This window comes from Ochotona princeps, chromosome 17 (genome assembly GCF_030435755.1).
Source record: "Ochotona princeps isolate mOchPri1 chromosome 17, mOchPri1.hap1, whole genome shotgun sequence".
NCBI lineage: Eukaryota > Metazoa > Chordata > Mammalia > Lagomorpha > Ochotonidae > Ochotona > Ochotona princeps.
In genome coordinates, this window is record NC_080848.1 from 10,581,512 (window position 1) to 10,603,018 (window position 21,507).

Here is a 21,507-nt window from a genome sequence, read left to right on the forward strand (position 1 = left end):
TTCCATGTTATCCCTGATGACTTGGTGGGTGCTGTGGGATGGGTTTGGGAGTATGCATTGGGAAACCCCTCCAGCCACAGAACATGAAGTTGGGGAGGATAAGGCTCTACTTGGGCTACCCGGGGGAGGGGACACAGTGGCAGGAGCACGCACAGGTGACTCTCCTGGAGGAGTCACAGCTGCAGAGGCTGGCGATGGCAGCTGGCTAAACCTCTTCAGAAGCGAGCACCAGACAGCCCTGTGCAGCTGCAGCCAGAGGGGTGTGTGTGTGTGTGTGTGTGTGTGTGTGTGTGTGTGTGTGTGAGAGAGAGATCGCCCAGCCTCACTCCTGCAGGGACTGGGCCAGTCCCCGCCTGCCTGCTCTGCTCTCTGCCCGTCTACTTTTTCCTTCCGTTAGACAAGACCCTTATTTTCTGCCTCTGCTCTATGCCTGGGGCTCTCACCTCTCACCCCTGGCTTCTGCCTCCATCCGCCAGGGCCGGGATGAGGATCCTGGTCAAGGACCCCCCACCCAGCTCCCGACAGCAACCCCACAAGCTCTCTTCATGAGCGTGAACATTCCACATAGACTTCTAAACATCAAGCAGGGCCATTTTGCACGTTGTTATGTGTTGGCTTGGAAGCACCTCTGGAGAAATGATCTCCAGTGACCTAACTAGTGGCTGATCTCCATCTGGCGATCACTGAGCAAATACGACATGGTTACACGTTAAAACAAAACAAAAAGACACCTTTTTTACTGTTCTTAGTTCAGTCTTACAGATGAAAGATGTAAAGACTTGGTAAATGTTTGCATGTTACATCCAGATCAACATAAAATCACTCTGGGGTTTCCTCTTAGGCCGCTTTGTACAGACCCTTGCGCCTCTGGCGTTAATCCCATGGATACATTTTACCCTTGGACTTCAGTTTGAATTGCACAGTGTACACTCCTCTCTTGCCTTTGGCTCTTTTGGGTTAACCTAGTCTGTGGGACTCGCACGTGATCCTACATGTATCAACCAGCAGCAGTTTTTTATTCTTTTCTCCTTGGGTGCCATGTCCCCTGATGAGATGATCCGGCTTCCTACGGATGAAAGTCTGGATTCTTCCCATTCTTTGTCTCTTACGTTTAAAGCTGTTGTGAATGTTTCAGAACAGTCTTTTGGTGGCCGAGGGCACACGTTGTACCCAGACGTGGAGTTATCAAATCGTAGTTAGGCATCTGCTTCACTTTGTACATATTTGTTGGCATTGCTGAGTAATCAACCATGGTGATTGTACCAATTTGCACTTCACAGAAACAAACCAGCCGCCTTTCTCTGTAGCAAAGTTTATTGGCCCCAAGGTCAAGGGAAAATATAGCAAGATCTCATTTTAAATCGCTTTTTTTGACATTTAAATTAGGTGCGCTGACTTCTTGCCACTTGATTCTATCACGAACTTTCTTTTATAAAATCAAGATACCCTGTAATCCGTGCTCTAACGAAGGGCACAAGTCGATGGTCTCGATACTCACGGGGTGGCGTGACTGTCACCAGTATCTAGTTCCAGAGTGATTTCACCATCTTAGCAAGAAACCCTGAGCCCATGAGTGGACATAGCACATCCCTACCCCTCGCCAATCCCTGGCAGCCATGAATCTACTTCCTTTCTGGATTTGCCTACGCTCCCCATGTCCTCTGGATAGTCAAACTTGTAATATACCTGTTACTTTGATACATTCCCTCCCCCCCCCCAGGATCCTAAACACTTCAAGTCCGAGAAGACGGGCCGGGGACAGCTAAGGGAAGGCTGGAGAGATCACCACGAGCCCATCATGTGCTCCTACAAGCTGGTGACTGTCAAGTTTGAGGTCTGGGGACTCCAGACCAGAGTGGAACAGTTCGTTCATAAGGTACGTGAGCCAATACCAGTTCCTGGACTGTGGCCAAGGCCGTTGTCTTTACAAGCAAGATGAAGTGTGTGAGATACAACTGCCAAACCAAAGCCAGGTGACTGCATCTGAAACACCGCTCTCAGGCACAGATGCATGGCATACCTGGGGTTCATTTTTTGCTGCTAAATGATATTTCACTCTTCCTCTCTCTCTCTGACCTGCTCTCTGAGAGAGCATTTGGGACCTGGAGCTTTCTGAATACACTTCTGTCTTGAGCATTGGGCTAATCTGCTTGCTGAGGAAGGCCCTTGGGAAGCAGCCAGTGTGCACAGCTCGTGGGCCAATTCTCACTCAGACAGCTCCTGCGAATGTAGGCTCCTAAGGTGGGAGAGTGCCCATAAGATGAAAAAAGAAATTCCAGTGGTCCCATTCGGTAGCACACCTCAGCGTTTCTGTCCCTTTCACAATTGTGTTACTACAAAATAAGGAACAAACTCAGAGTGTAAGCTTCTGTTGAATATCTACCTTAATGAGACATGGCAGTTTTGCAGCAGGAATTCATTGGTGGTGATTTAAATTTTCTCTGTCTTTCTAAGGTGTACCAGGGCTGGCTCTGTTTACCTTTCCACTTAAACACTGATGAAGGACAGCCTTGGAACTTCTGGGGGGTTGGGCGGGACTGGAGTTCACCTGGATGCTCTGAGCAGTTGAGACGTGAATAGATTTCTCTCCTGACATTGGGGGCCGATGGACAATGAAAAGTTTGATTCTTAGATCTAGGACCAAGGAAGAGATGGTTTGCTTCTCACCCGCCCCATAGTTTAGGCTGATGGTAAGAGACCCTGGGACAAATGTGAGCAGCCACTGCGTGAGCTCCTAAACAGAGAAGGCTGCGGTTCCTGGACTGAGCTCCAGGGTGAAAGAAGGGAGTGCCACGGGCATCGCGGTCCGGAGCTTCTCCTTGTCCTCCTGGAAGCCGGAAGGCAGCCACGGCTCCCAGAGTCAACGCTCTCCTGCCTCATCCTTGCCACATCAAAGAGTGTGTCCTATCTGACTTCCCACAATATCCCTTTCCTGGAGCTTTTTAGCCCAAAACAACCTGCTGACAGAGGCCGCTGTCATAGCACGTTCTATTTCTTCCCACAAAGCAAATTTAGATTGCTGCAGCATCTTCTTGTCTCACAATTGACTTTGGCTGGTTTTCAAAGTCTATTTTCTTAGGCTTTTTGAAAAGCATAGCTCATTTGAAAGGCAGAGGTGAGGCTGAGACAGAGAGAGAAAAGATCTCCCACCTGCCTGTTCACTCCTCAAATACTCTGAGTGGCTTGAGCTGGGCTACACAGAAACTAGCAGCCAGAAACTCCAACCTGGTTTCCCACGTGGACACAGGGGCCCGTGGAGGCGAAGCGTCACCTGCTGCCTTCCGGGGTTCACATTAAGCTGAAGCCGGGATGGAAAACAAAAGCAGGACACTCAGATATCAAATGCAGATGTCCTCAGCAGTGTCTTAGTTGCTAGGCCTAACTGGCCTCCAGAATGGATTACTTTAAAATATGTGGAAGTGAGCCCAGTGCAGTGGCTTAGTGGCTGAATCCTCGCCTTGCATATCCTGGGATCCCATATGGATGCTGGTTCATGTCCTGGCTATTCCACTTCCATTCCAGCCTCCCTGCTTGTGGCCTGGCAAAACAGTAGAGGATACCCAAAGCCTTGTGTGGAGACCCAGAAGAAGCTCCCGCCTGCTGGCTTCAGATCAGTGCAGCTCTGTCCATTGTGGCCCCTTACGGGGAGTGAACCAGCGGATGAAAGATCTTTCTGTCTTTCCTTCTCTGTAAATCTGCCTTTCCAATAAAAATAAACAAATCTTTAAAAAAAAAAAAAAAAAAAAAAAAACCTGGCAGAAGAATGCTCTATTCCAGGCATTCCCCTTGCCCATTTCCAAATATAATGAGGTGTGATCTATGTCCCCAAACACACCTGCTCGCCCAGCTAATGAGACTAGCATTTGAATGGGCTTCCAGTGCCAGGGATGCCTTTCTCTGAACACCTTTGTTGTTTTTTTAAGCGTCTGTTCACAGTTAAGAGGGAGAACTGTTGAATCGCAGAGCCATTAGCACTTGATTGGATTCTTGTTTCCAGCCGGCAGCTGTGTTGTGTTTGTGCTCCGTGTAACGGGGTGTGTTTACTGATGCCTGGATGCTGCTCTTTTGAATTCCCTGAATTTGACACACTCAGCATGTGCATCGTATCTTCTATTCATGGCATGTCTCCTGCTCCCCGTCCTCAAAGCCTCTATGGGGATCCGAAGGCCAGGAGGTAACACAAACACTTCATTTGAAATGCTCCCCTTGTTTGGGCAAACACTCCAAATTAAAAGCTGTCAATTGCTGAAACTTGCTTGAACCCTTTCAGAGGAGAGATGGGTGAGTTTGAAGCTCCTGGCTTCAGCCTGGCCAAACCTCAGCCCTTGTAGGTATTTGGGGAGTCAGCCAGCAGACAGGAGCTCTGTCTCTCAAATTAATGGATTTACTTTAAAAATACGAGTAGCTTACTAATTGCTTCCCCCCAGCCCATAAGTATCGACAATCACTGGACTTGGCTTGGCAGGAAGAAAGGAATGTTGCAGGGAGACTGGGAGCGTGCAAGAAAGATTGAAAAAATTATTCAGGATGAGACAGAAAACCATAAGAGCATATAAGCAGTATCACACCACACACACCCCCAAAACACACACACACACACACACACACACGGCCTGTGGGGTTTTCCTTAGCCTTCTGTTAGCATGACATGTCACCCTCAGCAACCACTTGATGCCTTCTGTCTTCAACCAACCCTATCACTCCCATTTATGTTTTGATCTTCTTGATATCTCCTGTTTCTGCTCTTTTTCTTTCTTAAAAAAAAAAAGATATTTTTATTGGAAAGGCAGATTTACAGAGAGGAGAGATGGAGGGAAAGATCTTCTATCCACTGGTTCACTCCCCAAGTGGCCACAACAACCAGAGCTGAACAGGAGCTAAACCTATCTGAAGCCAGGAGGCAGAAACTTCTCCCAGTTTCCCACACAGGCGCAGGGCCCCAAGGCTTTGGACAATCCTCTGCTGTTTTCCCAGGTCACAAGCAGGGAGCTGGATGGGAAGAGAAGTAGCTGGAACATAAACAGGTGCCTATATGCAATCCGGGTGAATGCAAAGACTTAGCCACTAGGCTATTGCACTGGGCCCCTTACATTCTTTCAATCATAGATAACTGGGAACAGGCATTTGGCCCAGCAGAAAGATGCCAACATCCCGTATCAGAATGCCTGGGTTCAGTGCCTGACTATCACTCCTAACCCCTAACTTCTTCCCAGTCCAGCTCCTGGGAAACAGCAGGTGATGGTTTAAGTGCTTTGGTCCCTGACACACACATAAAAGATCTAGACTGAGTTTGAGGCTCCTGGCTTCAGCCTGGCCAAACCTCAGCCCTTGTAGGTATTTGGGGAGTCAGCCAGCAGACGTGAGCTTGCTCTGTCTCTCTCTCACTGAATCGCTCTGTCTCTCTAATTAGTAGATTTACTTTAAAAAAAAAAGTAATCGGGCCCGGCGGCGTGGCCTAGCTGCTAAAGTCCTCACCTTGAACGCCCCGGGATCCCATATGGGCGCCGGTTCTAATCCCGGCAGCTCCACTTCCCATCCAGCTCCCTGCTTGTGGCCTGGGAAAGCAGTTGAGGACGGCCCAATGCATTGGGACCCTGCACCTGCGTGGGAGACCCGGAAGAGCTTCCTGGTTCCCGGCATCGGATCGGCGCGCACCGGCCCGTTGCGGCTCACTTGGGGAGTGAATCATCGGATGGAAGATCTTCCTCTCTGTCTCTACTCCTCTCTGTATATCTGGCTTTCCAATAATAATAATAAAATCTTTAAAAAAAAATAGTAATCGTTTACTCATTGCTTCCCCCCAGGCCGTAAGTGTTAAACCAAGAAGAATATTTATGCATCTTGTATCCTACACCTTCCTTTATTTTTTTTAACTGAATCAGTATTTGGGATAATTCATCAGAGAACAATGTTAAGGGCTCTTTGTGTAGAAGTGTCTTGCTGCCCAGAATAGTGCTGTTGATTTCCAGCCTGTGTGCCCTCCTGGTACCAGTGAGACGTGCACCCACCCACAAATGAAAAGCAGACACCGTTCTGGTTCAAGATCAATGAAAGGAAGAGCCTCCAGGTGATGAGTGTAGAGTCATTCAATCACTGCCATGTGACTGTCAGGTACTTGTCATCCGCCTTGACACATCCCCAACCCAAGGCTCAAATGAGACAGATTAATTTCCAGTAAATACAGGCACAGCATGCAAAGGGTCGAGGTGTGCTGTCTGTCTGCGCATGTCAGTCTAATTGTCACCACATACTGACAGGGATGTAGGTAATCACCACGAGGACTCCCAGAATGGGACATAGCCTAATTTCCAAAAAAAAAAAAAAAAAAAGCCTTTTTGTCTGTTTTGGTTTTGGTGTTTTAACCAAACATGGTGTTATTTCAACTTGTGTCTTTTACTTTCCAGGTGGTCCGAGACATCCTGCTCATTGGACATAGGCAGGCTTTTGCATGGGTTGATGAGTGGTATGGTAAGTCAACTTCCCCGCTGTAACTTGGAGAATCTCCCAATAATACATGGACTTGGGCTTTGGGTCCATTTGGTTTCAACTGCTACCTAGGACAACAACAAAGGCAGGCCACTGCTTCCTGTGTTGGAAATGGCATTATCCACTAGGCATGATGAAGATGTAATTGCAGAAGCTCGAGCTAAAATAACCACAGAACTATTGACTAACTAAGACCTCAGCGTTTTTGATGCTTGCAAATTGATCTGCAGGGCTCCATCATTCTCTGGATGGGTTTCAGACCCAACTCAATTTATCCCAAACTTCTATTCAAGATCAAAGCTATCTGTAACATCACAGCAAGTCAGAACAGTCCCTTGAATCAAAAAACACTTGAAACAATTCCTTACCAAATAATATAAAGGTTCTGCAAACAGACAGAGGCTGACCTTTTTCATGACCAAGGAAGAGTTAAACAAGTTCTGTACATTTCCAATAAATAACAAGGTTGGTTTCTTCCCCTGACGGATGGACCATTTTTCCCAGACCCTGTGAACTCCTGCTCTGCCCACAAGAATCCTCTGCGATTCCAGAATCAGTCATCAGACAGCTCTTGTCCTTGGCTATAAATAGAGAGGAACACGCCCAGTGGGTGCCTTAGGTTAGATCTGATTTTCAGGTCAGTTGTCTAGCAAGCTGCCCTCCTCCTTGGCCTGTTCCTATGTCACATTAAATGTGTCCTGAGTGTAACCTATATTGCATTTTGATCCTTCCATCCTTGTTCTACCAATGCTTTCCTTGTTTTTAGCATAAGACACCAACATGAAAGTCAGAGGATACCGTGAATGAAATGGACAAAGACAGTGATGGTTATTAATGTCGTTGGCTGTTTGTGAATTGCCTTTGGAAAGACATGATTTTGTAGGCTACAGACTTTTTTTATTTTTGCAATTTTCCCAGATCTGCACCTTTTAGAGAGCCAATGCATCTTCCCACATCTGTCCAGAGACAGAATATGATTTAATCTCTCTGGTCACAATGCCGCTATGCTGTGCTCATCGTCGTGAGTACATGTGGCTTGCCACATTGTCCTCAGGTTCCCCCAAAGACCTGTCCACTTGCAGTTTTCTTTGGTGAGATAGGTGGAAGGGGAGTCTTCTGTGATGACTCCTTCAGTCCCTCAAATATTTCTAGTGATTTTTTTTTCTAGTGAGCTTTATTGAGATTCTCAAAGGAAGCATAAATCCCAAAGAGGGGTTAAAAATCTTCTGGTGTCTGTTGTACTCCTTGGAGTTTGTGGTTTCTTTGCTACCAACACCAAGGGAACAGAAAAAAAAAAAAAAAAAAAAAAAAAAGATACCTAAAGAATCATGAGCTTAAGTTGATGAGAAGTTTGGCAGAAGAACAGACACTGAAAGGCCAAAACTCTGCCACTTGAAGACTTGGAGACAGGCGGTGGAATAGGTTTCTCCCTAGGACCAAAGAGGACTTTTCAGAAAAGGCAACATCAGGGCTTGGCAGCGTGGCCTAGTGGCTAAGGTCCTCGCCTTGATCCCATATGGCTGCTGGTTCTAATCCCGGCAGCTCCACTTCCTCTCTGTCTCTCCTCCTGTCAGTATATCTGACTTTGTAATAAAGATAAAATAAATCTTAAAAGAAAAAAAAAAAGATTTATTTCTTAAAAAAAAAAGAAAAGGCAACATCAAAAAAGGGTGGCCACGTTCTGACCAGGAGGCTGAAACTCTGCAAGGTTCTTCACTAGAGAAGAGGGTTTAATTAGAGGAAGCCAAAGAAACACAAGGGAATGTCTGGGCACAGAGGATAAGGACGGACTCTTACGCGGCTCATCTAAGCCTGAGGCAAGGAAGAAACATAAAGCCTTTTAATGGGGGAGAGAATCTTCAGATTCTCCAAAGCTGGACTACTACATCAAAGGAAATGGGCTATGTCCCAGCCAGGAACCTTGGAGAACATTTGCCTGTTTACTTAGAATGGATTAGATGGAAGCTGTCAACAACTCAAGCAATCTCTTGGCCAAAAAGCCTTTTCTGTATCTAAGTGCCCCTAAAAATCCCAGTGTGGCCGTTAGTGGGTGTGTGTCATCAAGGTGCCTGTAATACCCAGAGTGAGTTCCACCCGCTATGTACACACTCAGACCCAACCAAAACAAACAGCCGTTTTCAGTCAGCGAGTGGGCTGAGAACAACACCATTGAGGTGCTAGCCGGGCATGCGATGGCTTCTTGATTAAGATAGTGCAGTCAGTCTATGAATGGCAATGGCCCCTGCCCACACAGTGTCTTCTCTGTCAGGCTGCTGTGGGCCTTTTAGGAAGATGGGTGTGTTACTGTCCGACGAGTTTTGGCTGCCTAATGTTGCTGAATTTTCTTTAGCAGATTCAGGCTCAATGGGACTCTGTTAATAAATAGGGGAAAGGTCCGAAGTCAGGAAACTCTCTCACCTATGGTTACATGCAGAGAGCATGACCCTGGTTTCCAAAGTCAAGTCTTTGGAAATGCAACCACAGTTATCCCCTGGATACTTGTTAGAATCCAGTATTCCTAGGCCCCTCCTCAACTCTACTGATTCAGCAATCCTGAATATATATTGCCCAGCAATCAGTTTAAACAAGTCTTCCGGAAGATTCTAATGCTAGCTGACGTTTTGGAACTACTGGCTTATAACATAGGCTGTAAATGAGATTGGATTTCAAGGACAGTTTAATTTAGTCCAAATAGATTAGACCAGAGTGGTATAGGTGTCTTCAGGCCAACTACTAAACCTTGATGACTCGCGTGAGTGTTAGAAAAATGCACTCTGTGTCAGACAGACGGATTAGAAAATGGTGCCCCTTCTGGGCCGAATCAGCAAGTGTGTGAGCTTGGCCGAATCTTAGCCACAGTCACTTCGTTGACTTGACGTTCCCACACTGCACAAACCGTACACCCTCATGCAGGGTCAGCCTTGGATGTCTGTCTCTCTAATTAGGCTCACCACCACTAGTGCTTAATTAATAGTCAAGGGAAGAAAGAAAGATATTGTAGGGGATGGTGATTTGTTTTTCATCTAAGGATTAATTCTGGATCTCTTCTGAGTTCCAGCATTTGGAAGTCACGAAACTTATTTCCCTAAACAGGTTTTATTCTGCTCATGTTCCTTGTAAAGTGTAGCCATGTCTGTGTTGGAGGAGTCAAGTTTGTCTTTCAAAGCCCTGGCTGGTCTTTATCTGTGAGCCTTGGGTTCTCTTTGCATGGCTGGAACACTCATCAGAAAAGCAACAAGAACACATTTTGCAAGATGGGGCAAGCAGGGAGACGGATTAAAAATAGGCAGCCTGGCTTCACAAAAGCCCAGTTTTGCCTTACAAATCTGACAGTGTTTTGAAAGAGGAACACAGAAGATTGTCAAAGGGAGCCTGGGACCAAGTGGAATCTCATGAATGTCTTTGAAAACCTGACTCTGTCCAAGAAGTATGAGGGAAGGAAGTTCTGGCTTGTACGGATGGAACTATGAAAAGTGATTCCGAAATCAGCCGCCCGGAGTTCCTGCTGCCGGTCTGAGGGCGAATGAAGCAAGCTCAGGGTGGACCAGGACGCCTGCAAGCACTCACACAGGCTGGTTGAGCTCACCAAGCCAGCATTTTCCAGGAATCCCATGTTTTCTGAAATAGGAACTTGAGTGCTGTGCTCTTAGGCAACCTTATATGTGGCTGCTTAGGTACATCTTGCCAGGGAGAGAGTTCATAGCTTTCCGTCAGATTGGCAGAGAAATCAAGGAGCCCTTCCCTGCATGCCCATGCCCTCCACCCCAGTTAGAGCTGTAGGAAATGGCCCAACTCTGGATTGCTGCTGAGGATCTGAGTGGTTGGAAGTCATGGAAAGGATTTACATCCACTTTAGGCCTGGCTGTTCTGACTCCAGAGAGGAAAGCGACCTTGAACTTTTTGTGGCAAGCATAAATGGAAGTTATGATCATTGAGTGGGGTAAAAAACAGCACTTCCCACAGGATGGCCACCATTTTTCTGGAGCCTCCCTCCAGCTACTACCTGTTGGAGAATTCCATTTTTACTTAGAATGAAAAAAAAAAAAAAAAGATTTCTATTTTGGCTGTGGAAACCAGAATTAGAGAGAAAACGTTTGTAGAGGGAAATTGGAAAAGAAACTGCACCACTCAGGGATACCATTGGATGGTTGCTGTGTGAGCCTGTTAGATCTCCTTTTTAAAATCTTAGCTACTGGGCCCAGTGCAGTAGCCTAGCGGTAAAGTTCTTGCCTAGAACTCGCCAGGATCCCATATAGGCACTGGTTCTGATCCTGGCAGCCCCGCTTCCCATCTAGCTCCCTGCTTGTGGCCTGGGAAAGTAGCGAGGACGGTCCAAAGCCTTGGGATTCTGCACTCATGTGGGAAACCCAGAAGAGGCTCCAGGGTCCTGGCTTTGAATTGGCACAGCTCCAGCTGTTGCGGTCACTTGGGGAGTGAATCAACAGAGAGAAGATCTTCCTCTCTGTCTCTCCTCCTCTCTGAATATCTGAGTTTCCAATAAAAATGAAATAAATCTTTAAAAAATATCTTAGCTACTGCAACTAGGTAATACAGTAAAAGAAAATTCATTTGATTCAGGGCATTTATCATTCCTTTCTCTGTTTGACTTCTATGCTGTCTTCCCAATGTCTGAGCTTACTTTCCACTTCCTAAGAAGTCAACCTGACCTTTTCAAAAACCAAGCAACTGAAAGTTGCCACTGCTGACAAAGCTGAAAGGCGAAGAGAAGCCAGCTCCTCTTTAGGTATGCCACAGACAGTTGAGAGCTATAATTAATATATCAAAAATTTGAGCACAGGCAAAAAACATGAATAGGTAAATAAACCATAGAAGAAGAAATACAAATAGCCAATACGTTCGATCTCAAGTGTAATGAAGACAAGAAAATATGACAAATATCTGATAGAAAAAAGAGTGATAATATCCAACATTAGGAACACAATGATAAAGTATAAGATCTTTGTCAAAGTGATAAGTACAAAAAACATATGACCTAGCTATTCCACTTCCAGAAATTTGTTCTGAACACATATGTGTTTACGAGCATATATACAATGCTACTCTGTGTGATAGTGTTTGTAACAGCTAAAAATGAATGTCAGCATACATGCTCATTAACAAGATTATGGTTGGGCCCGGCGGCGTGGCCTAGTGACTAAAGTCCTCGCCTTGAAAGCCCCGGGATCCCATATGGACGCTGGTTCTAATCCCGGTAGCTCCACTTCCCATCCAGCTCCCTGCTTGTGGCCTGGGCGGGCAGTTGAGGATGCTCAAAGCTTTGGGACCCTGCACCCGTGTGGGACACCCAAAGAGGCTCCAGGTTCCCGGCTCTGGATCGGCGCAGCACCGGGGTGTTGCGGTCACTTGGGGAGTGAATCATCGGACAGAGGGTCTTTCTCTCTGTCTCTCCTCCTCTCTGAATATCTGACTTTGTAATAAAAATAAATAAATCTTAAAAAAAAAAACAAGACTATGGTCAAGGAAATTATGATTATCCATACCATGAATATTGTGTGTAGCAGTTATAAGGAATAAGGGAGTTCTTTCCATTAGTGGAAAAAGCAAGTTAACACTGTATGATTGGTCTGTCTAGTCTAGCATACTATAGTATGATTTCTATATGTAGAAATAAAGAGGGAGGACACTCATGAGGATGTGACTTCTTAGAAGCAAAAATCTCCCAGTGTATGCCTCTAACCTTTAACATTGGTTATCTCAAGAAGAAATAAGATTGATGGATCAAATGAACCAAACCCATTTTTCTCTCTAATCTGGGACTATGTGAAGTATTTAGCAGAATATAATTCAGCCATTACCTGAGTGAATCCATGAAGATGTATCAGTTGAAAATGCTCTTTTATCCGAAAGAAGTGGTGGAAGCAACATTGACTTCTAAGGTTGAGGTATATTTTGATCCTCAAGCCTGTAGTTCACAGTTTAGAAAACTGGGATTCTGCTGGTAACATATCTTCTGGGGTTGGAGCTGCTTTGGCGAAGCTGGGATGCTGGTAGAGGGGGATGTGCTGATCTCTGTCCAGCCCTCTGCTGCAGGAGCGGGACTTCCACACCGCAGGATCCGAGGCAAGCTGTCCTCTCACCTACAAAAGGCAAGAGAGAATAGCAAAGAAATGGTCTTTTGAGAGGACAGGGCAAGGGGTCTCATCCTACCACAATGCAGTGAGGAGGGCATTGTGCCCCAGAATGCTTCAGTGCTCATTGCGTCAGCGAACACTGAAGGCAGTGTGTCATAGAGCATCCGCTTCCGTTCCCAGCATCCTGCACTCTTCCCAGTACTCTCCTAAATCGGGCAGGTAGCCCCAGTGTTGCTTGTTCAAGAACCTTAATTAAGAAAGCCAAAATAGGAACTTTCTAAAGTCTACCAATTCAAAGATGTTTAGTTCCCAGTGTGTTGTGAAAGAATTGAACAAAGGTCCTTTAGTTAGGAAGTTGTGTGATGTGTGTGAACATTTGTTTGTGGAAGTCAGGAGATAGGAGTCCAAATTGTTAGAAGACAGTATGATCATTAAAGTTCAGTCAGTCATCAAGATGGAAGTAGACTGTCACTGGGCACAGGCCATTGAATTTGCCACAAACTGGACTCGCATATAGATTTGGAGGTAATATATGTTATAAAAGCAACACACAACACGTTTTACCCAGATAATCTGGACAGGAACATTTTCAGTTGATTAGGGTGTCCATAAACAATGGAGGCAACTGTTTAAAATCTTTACGATCATTTTCAAATAGATTTATTATATGTGCAGAAAGTTCAGCATCAGTGGGGACCAAAGTATCAGTTTTTTAGAGAAACACTCTCCAAGTGTTCATTTTTTTTATGGGGGCTAATCAGGAAACTTTTTTTTCCTTTTGCATGAAATTTTCTAGAATTTATTTTCTATTTTAAAAAAAATTTAAACATGAATTATTCCGGGCCCGGTGGCATAGCCTAGCGGCTAAAGTCCTCGCCTTGAACATGCCGGGATCCCATATGGGCGCTGGTTCTAATCCCGGCAGCTCCGCTTCCCATCCAGCTCCCTGCTTGTGGCCTGGGACAGCAGTCGAGGACGGCCCAAAGCTTTGGGACTCTGCACCTGCGTGGGAGACCCGGAGGGGGTTCCTGGTTCCCGGCTTCGGATCGGCACAGCACCAGCTGTTGCGATCACTTCCTCTCTGTCTCTCCTCCTCTCTGTATATCTGACTTCGTAATAAAAATAAATAAATCTTTAAAAAAATAATAAATAAAATTAAAATAAACATGAATTATTCTTAGGAATGACCATAAATTCTACAAAAGTGTATCTTTTCCTTACTAACTCCAAACTGATGATATTTATCTTCTAATGACCCCAAATTGCTGATTTTTAAATCATTTTCTCCTTTCTTACACAAGTGACACATATTTGCTATAGAAGATTTAGAAAATACAGTTACAGCAAAAAGAAATCCTCAAAATAATCTTGTTAACATTTGAAAATGTGTGCTTTTGGTATTATTAAATGGAGATAAGGCTTTTCTGATTCAAATGATGAACCATATAATGTATATAATTTTATCTTATTTTTAAATTTAGCAATAATGAATAATAATGCCGTGTCTCTATAGTGGTGTCGCGTATTTGTCTACCACATTTTTAATGATTGCATACCATTGCTGGTCCGTTGAGCTGTTTTCAGTTTTTCCTAAGCAAGTCACTAGCGAATGACTTTGTTGCCAAATCCTTTGTCATCCATAAAACAGATGTGTCTTTGAAAGCCCAAAATCATGTACTATACGTCCTCTGCTGACCCGGAGTTAGCTGAAGATAAAGAATTCTCTCTGAGATTTCACTAAGATAAAAAAGAAGAAGCTGAAATTCCTTTGCTTGTGTTTTCCAAATTCCCGTCGTGCCTGTTGGCGTCTTACAGAGGATCACTGATAACAGACATACACCGAGAAACTGCTTGAAATGTTAAGCTTTCAGCCCAAAATAGCTTCTTAGTACGCATTCCAGGTGTATTTGGTTTTGAAAATTTGGTAACCAGCCGTTGCAATGAAAGTGACTGTGTTGACAGAATGTGTTGTGAGCTAAGATGCATTTGTTCTAATCACATGATGGCATCTTTCTGTTGTACCTAAAAGAAAAGCATGCTCTTCCTGCCCAGCCCGCTGCCTTCTGGATGCACACGCTGCTTCATGGGGAGTGCGCGTATGGATGATTTCAGGGTTCCGGGGTGGAGAGGGGGAGTCATCAGCTTGTAAAATAGTCCAGGTCTGGATTTAGAGCCTCTCCTTGTGTTGGCCCCAGACCACAGCGAATTCAATCATAAGCTCTGGCAAGCCCGTCCTTTGGAAAGAAATCGGCTCTCACATGACGCTAGGATTGGTAGAAAAAGACCACATGATAGGGAAAATACTTCAGGAAAAAAACACAGCTGTGCCCCCCCCCCCCCCCCGCAGCTCCCCACGGAGCCAGTTAGTGATCAGGGGGGTGATGAAGCTTTCGTTCAGCATACCTTCCTCCCTGAAAAGGCACGGAGTTAAATCCTTAGACGGGAGCAGCAAAGGAATGCCCATCTGGGAAAATTGCTGATAAAATGTTGTGAGTTAAACCTAGGCATGGGGGAGGGAAGGGATAAAACAGCAGAAACATTTACAGCAAGACCAGCTGTCATGTCTCTGCATTTCACACACGAAAGATAGATGCATTTCCTAACTTCTTTATCAGTTGATTTAAAGCAGTTTGGCACCCTCTGCACTGTGGGCATTTTGGACCAGAGAATTCTTTGTTGGGCGCTGAGGGATCTGTATATTCGAGGATGCGCTGCATACCCCCAGCCTTTACCTCCAAGATGCCAGTAGCACCCCTTCCTCAACCGCCATAGCTGAAATATCAAAGAAAAAAAAATTGCCCCTCATTGAGAACCACTGGCATAACAGATCATTATCCTGAAATACTAAAACACTGCAAACTCAGGCCAAAAATCATGTCATGTGCCATTTTATTTATAGATCAGTGTGGGTGGGAGGAGTGCCAGCCGTCTTCAAGCTGTTAGGCTAGACGCGCGGTTCAGTGTAGACCTGCACTCTCTGACACGGTGATTCAGCGCAGTGATCCGTCTGTGTGAGTGAGGATCGCACCAGTAAATATCACGGGCCTGTCTGCCGCATCCTGACTCCTACAGGAGCGAGGCACGTGTCCTTTCTGTTGTTGAATGCATTGAGCAAAGGATCTCTAAATCTCTTTGCAAAGGTACCTGGAAGGTAAGTATTAAACCAAACCAGGCTGACCCTGCGTCCCTGAGGGGATCTTCTAACACAGCTTTAGGAGATCTCGGGCTGCCATACACGCTCAGCTCACTCAAGATTCACCCCTAAACAGTTCCCCGTCTTCTCTAAGACTTCCTTTGACTTAGCTTCCTTACCCTCACTTCTCCTTTGGCTGGCTAAGCTAACTTTATGACTTACTCTTCATAAAGTTAGCCAGTTCCCTGCTTTTTAAGACCTCCTTGGCGACTGCGAAGCTCCCACCTTTCCTTGTAGTCCTCCCCGTTGAAAGATTGCATTTAATAACGGAAGTTACCCACATCTTGACCTCTTTCAGATATGACAATGGATGATGTTCGGGAATACGAGAAAAACATGCATGAACAAACCAACATAAAAGTTTGCAATCAGCATTCCTCCACTGTGGATGACATAGACAGCCATGCCCAAACAAGTGTATGTAGAATTTTTAAAACATGTTGCCCACCCTTTACCAAAAAGGCACACGTGAACTGTTCTTGAAAGTGCAGCAAATGCTCCATTCCCCACCTCCCAGAAAAGCGTGTCAACCCCTCAGAGGCCATCGATGAAGTCACTGAACTGGGGTCCACGTTGGGCAGTGTCTCTCTCTCTCTCTCTCTCTCTCTCTCTCTCTCTCTCTCTCTCTCTCTCTCTCTCTCTTTACCATGTGGTTCAGTTTCTTGAAGCTGCTCTCTTGGGGGTTAATTTGGGTCATAAAACCGAGACCATGGAGAGTGGAAACATTTTGTGGTACTAGTAAAACAGCCTACACCATAAAAGGCAGAGGAATTTTAAAAAATGGATGTCATATGTAAGCTAGAACAGTATGTCGGTAACTTTTAAAAACATAGCATTCGCTTACTCAGGGGAGGGCTTCTGGCTCATCTGCTGTTTTAGCTTTCTATACATTCTCTTCAAAATGCTTTCAAGGCTCTTTCTAGCCATCTCAGCCCATCAGTTCCTTTTTTGCTCAGGGTCATCTCGAGCTGGGGGAGCAGTGTGTGTGCACCCAGAGACTGAGCCGTGCAGGGTGGGGAGCGAGGACTGTGCTGAGCTGCGCTCCGGAGCTGCCTCGCAGGGCCCCCGGTTCTCCAGTCACACCGTGGGCGTTGAGAACTGATTCCTTCTCAATCGTTTGTCTAAAATCAAATATGGAAATTGAGAACTAACTCTATGCTTTTAGGTCAGCATTTTTTCTTTTTAGTGTTTATCTTCATCTATTTGAAAAACAGGAGGAGAGGGATGTTGTATCTGTTGGTTCACTCCCCCAGATGCCTACCTCCGCTGGAGTTGTGCCAGGCTAAATCCTGGAGCCTGGAACTCCATCCTAGTCTCCCACATGGGTGGCAGGAGCCCAGGCACTTGATGAGCCATCGTCTGCTGCCTCCCAGAAAGTGTCAGGAGGAAACTGGATCAGAAGTGGAGCAGCCGAGACGTTCACACAGATACAGAGCTCAGGCATCCTAAGTGGTCACCTACCTCACTGTACCACCATGGCCACCCCAATGCCAGCATTTTAGATACAGTTATCCCTCAATATTCCACACTACTGTGGAAAAGGTGGAGCTAACAAAGAAAATAGTATCAATCAATAAATTATATATATATATGCCTGTTCAACCAAAGCTGTGCTGTCTTTATAGTTCACCTTGAACTTGCCTGTCTCTTAGCCCATGCCCCCGAATAATACATTTAGGCTTCTTGAAAATCATAAATGTGGCTTCTGGTGTTATGGTGTCCTCAGTTCAAGCCCTAAATGCTCCATTTCTAATCCAGCTCTCCGTTGATATACCTGGGAAAGCAGTGTAGTATGCTCATATCCTTGGGCCCTGGCACCCACTTGGGAGATGTGGAAGAAGCTCCTGACTCCTGGCTTCAGCTGTTTAGGGAGTGAACCAGCAGATGGAAGGTCTCTCTACACTTCACATACACACACCTCTAATTCTGCCTTTCAGATAAATGCTTCTTTAAAAAATAATCACAAATGTGGTGATAGGAAACAGAGAGGTGCTCTTGCTATGAGCAGGTCCTTTAGCGTTGTGAGATTTCCTGGTTGTGCTTTGGCAAATTGTAAAGTCAAGTGTTGAAAGCATGTCTTTGTCGTGTGCCCTGTGTGGCTGCATGGGACTGCCCTTGACGTCACAAGGGCCCTAACTCTTGCTCCTCAGTTAGCATGCCATGATCGTGTTTGCTAAAACTGTCTGGATGAGACGTAGCTGAAGTGTTCCCTCTCTGAGCACTCAGACCAACTCCCAGCAAACCTCTCCCCTTGGTCTAAAGTCAGAGATGTTCTTCAGTGAAACTGCTCATGAATTTCCGTCACTCTTTTCGGAATGTCTCCCCCTCCATCGCTGTTTATTGTAAAAATCACCAAGCAGAGGGTGAGCCATGCAAATGCTTGCTGGTAACTCAGAGTCAGAGAAACTAACCGCCTCGAGTGAGTGGTCCTCCACAGGGAATGCCTGTGTGTTCACTCACTCCAGCTGTTGTCCCATGACTCAGAACGCAAGCTGCCTCCTGCCTGAGAAGTTACATGGAGTGGTTGTTGGACAGTGTGTGACATTTCCCTTGTTTCTTGGAAATTGGAGATCATTTGCTTTTCCTTCTCCTCTACCATAATGGGAGCCAGTTAACATCCAGAGGCTGCCATCCACCCCAAATAAAGCTGCGTGGTGCTAGATGGAAGCAAACCATCAACCTGAGCAGGGATGAGTTAGACTGAAGTGGCACAAAAGTGATGTCCGCAACACAGCGAGGAGAAAACAGCAGTATCACTCCAGTTGAGTCTTTGCAAAGCCTGCAGGAAAGTAAACTTAACAGACTAAAAACAGGAAAGTTAAACTCTGTCCCTGGGTAATTTCTGCCCCCTGCTGGATGTGCGGAGTAGCGCAAGTATTCAGCCACTCGTTTGGAAAGTCAACTTTTTTGAAGATTTATGATAGCAAAAACACGCTATATCCCAATCCACTAAAATTGTTCTGAGTCTTTATTTTGAAGTAAATTCTTTTTAATCACCTAATCTGCTTGAGCCTTAGTAATCTTAGTATTTTAATTTTTTCTAATCTATTTGAAAAGCAGAGTAACACAGAGAACCAGGAAGAGAACAAACTTCCCTCCACTGCTTCACTCCCCAAATGCCTGCACGGCTGGGATGATTTGACTACTTAGCCCATGGTGGAGGATAAGAAAATAGGACAAGGTAGCCTCTGAATGGCCGAAACAGAAGAAACCCAAGGGGGCAGCAGGTGTTGAATCCTACTCATGATTGAGCCCGTAGGCCTCACTCTACTAAACCCTACTCTTGATTTTTCCTCTTGCCAGCAAATCACAATGCAAAATACCCCAGGGCTGGCCAGATTGACAGTAATAAAATAACGAAAAAAATATTAGTTTTTGAGAACGAAAGAAACAATATCGAAGAATAAATTTGAGAAAGAAGTAACCCCTGTATTGTTGCCCAGTGATAATATTTTCTATCCACTGTGTCTCAGAAGTAGACTAATGTTTCCAAAACGTGGTTTTACTTTCTGTGTAATACAAACACTGCGGATCTTTGGCAAATCCACTTTTTCTGACAGTGCCCGTGAGGGCATCGCTGACTTGCTGAGTTCTCAGGAATGCTTTCTTTCTCATGAATAAAAGCATCTCTCATCGACTGACCCTCCCTTGTCATTCTCTATTCTAAGTTTCTTGGAGAAAAGATTTTCTTTCTTTGGCATTGAGATAATTAGCAGGTTTTTTTTTTTCTTATGTATTTTGATAGCCAAATTAAACACAGCATCTGAACTAAGTTAGGGTGCGTACATAGTCAGGAAATCAAGATCCCTACAGAGAGTCCAAGTTATTCCTGAAGTAGAGAACACATTGAGACATTCTGATGACTTACCTCCTTAGCCTGGACAGGCACACTTGCTTGTTTATGATCTAAAATTGACAGTGATGTATGGGTGACTTCAACACCTCATGGAAAATAGAATTAAAAGGTAGCTTTATTTTGGTCCAAAAGGTTTGTAGGGGCCAGTGCTGTGGCATATCAGGTAAGGCTGCTGCGTTCAGGACCAGTATTCCATATAGGTACCGGTTTGAGTCCCAGGTACTCTGCTTCCAATCCAGCTCCCTACTAGTGTGCCTGGGAAAGCAATAGAGAATGACCAGATGCCTGGAACACTGTTCCCAGGTGGGGACCTGGAAGGCTCTTCTGGCTCCTGGCTTCAGCCTGGCCCAGCCCTGGCCATTGTGACCATTTGGGGAATGTATTAGCACATGAAAGACTCTCTCTAACTCTGTTTTACAAACAAAAAAGGCCTTAAAGAACATTTTTTTTAATCCATTGATAAGGTTTTTTTTTTTTCCTGTTACACATTTTTGTGAACTGTTTGGAGTCCTCTTGTATACATGAATTTCACATTGGGGAAGTGGGGGTACAATCTGGTGAGTGTTTAAGGCACTGCCTGGGACACCCACATCTCATAGCAGAGCACCTGGGGTCAACTCCTGGTTCCGATTCTAATTCCTGCTCTTGTGTTCTGCCAGAGGCAGCCATTTGAAGATGGGGAGTTCTGTCTTTCTGCCATTCTCATTTGTTTTATTTGAAAGGCAGGTTTTATAGAGAGAAAAAGAGAGAGAAAGATCCTCCATCTTGCTGGCTCACTCCCCAAATAGTCATAACAGCTGGAGCTGAGCCAGGAGCTTCCTCTGGGTCTCCCATGTGGGTGCAGGGGGCCCAGGCACTAGACCATCCTCTGCTGCTTTCCCAGTCTGTAAGCCAGGAGCTGGATCAGTAGCAGAACAGCCAGGACACAAACCGGCACCCATATGGGATGCCGGCACTGCAGGTAGGGGATTAGCATGATATACCACCGTACTAGGTCCAACAAATACAATTTTAAAAGAGAAGTTTTTGTACCCAAATGAACTTATTTTTTCATTCCACTCTCCGTGAACTTTGTGATGTGCCATTTCAGAGATGGTGATTGTGTTTGTTGCTTTCTCTTTGTGGAAGACAAGACAGTCTCCTATACCCCACACCCCCATAGGCACGTTCCTGCACATGTGGTCCTGTTCTGTACTCTCCTTCTAAGTCCTTATTCAGATTACTTCAACTACTCACTGCACAGTGCTTTCAGCACGTCTTGGGTGGACACTGGTACAAGAATGTGGGTTTCCTGGGTGTTTCTCCAGAAAAGTGAAAAATGAAGAGGGTAGCATCTTTGGGGTGGGTAATCTGGAAGACGCCGCTTCCTAACAGGGTTAATACCTTTAGCAGCAGGTGTCACGGAGGGTCCAGCACCAGCTCACTCTCCTTTCTCTGTTTCTTTTTGAAGACATGACAATGGATGAAGTCCGAGAGTTCGAGAGAGCCACTCAGGAAGCTACCAACAGAAAAATCGGCGTATTCCCCCCTGCCATTTCTATCTCGAGCATTCCCCTGCTGCCTTCCTCCGTCCGCAGTGCTCCATCCAGCGCCCCGTCCACCCCTCTCTCCACAGATGCGCCCGAGTTTCTATCGGTTCCCAAAGATCGGCCCCGGAAAAAATCAGCCCCAGAAACTCTGACACTTCCAGACCCTGAGAAGAAAGCCACACTGACTCTGCCCGGCGCACACTCTTCAGTGAGGCCATGTCGACCCAAATCGGATTAACTGGGTCTGAATAGCTCATGGGGTTTTATCATTTCATTTTGGGGTTTGTTTGTTTTAAAGAATCTTCTGATACTGGAAGAGACTGGTTTGTCACTTAAACATGTTCCTTTGAT

General features: G+C 45.4%; 1 protein-coding gene across 1 annotated transcript in view; it reads left to right on the forward strand.

The window, feature by feature from the left end:
• The window catches only part of PITPNC1 (phosphatidylinositol transfer protein cytoplasmic 1), a 231,914-nt gene extending 210,698 nt beyond the window's left edge, over positions 1–21,216 (forward strand). Inside the window, exons 7-10 of the mRNA XM_004592974.2 lie at positions 1,721–1,876; positions 6,405–6,468; positions 16,070–16,188; positions 21,078–21,216. Coding sequence (XP_004593031.1) covers positions 1,721–1,876; positions 6,405–6,468; positions 16,070–16,188; positions 21,078–21,083 — 345 coding nt within the window. The 3' untranslated portion in view covers positions 21,084–21,216. The remainder of the gene's footprint in view (positions 1–1,720; positions 1,877–6,404; positions 6,469–16,069; positions 16,189–21,077) is intronic.
• The last annotated feature ends 291 nt before the right edge of the window (positions 21,217–21,507 follow it).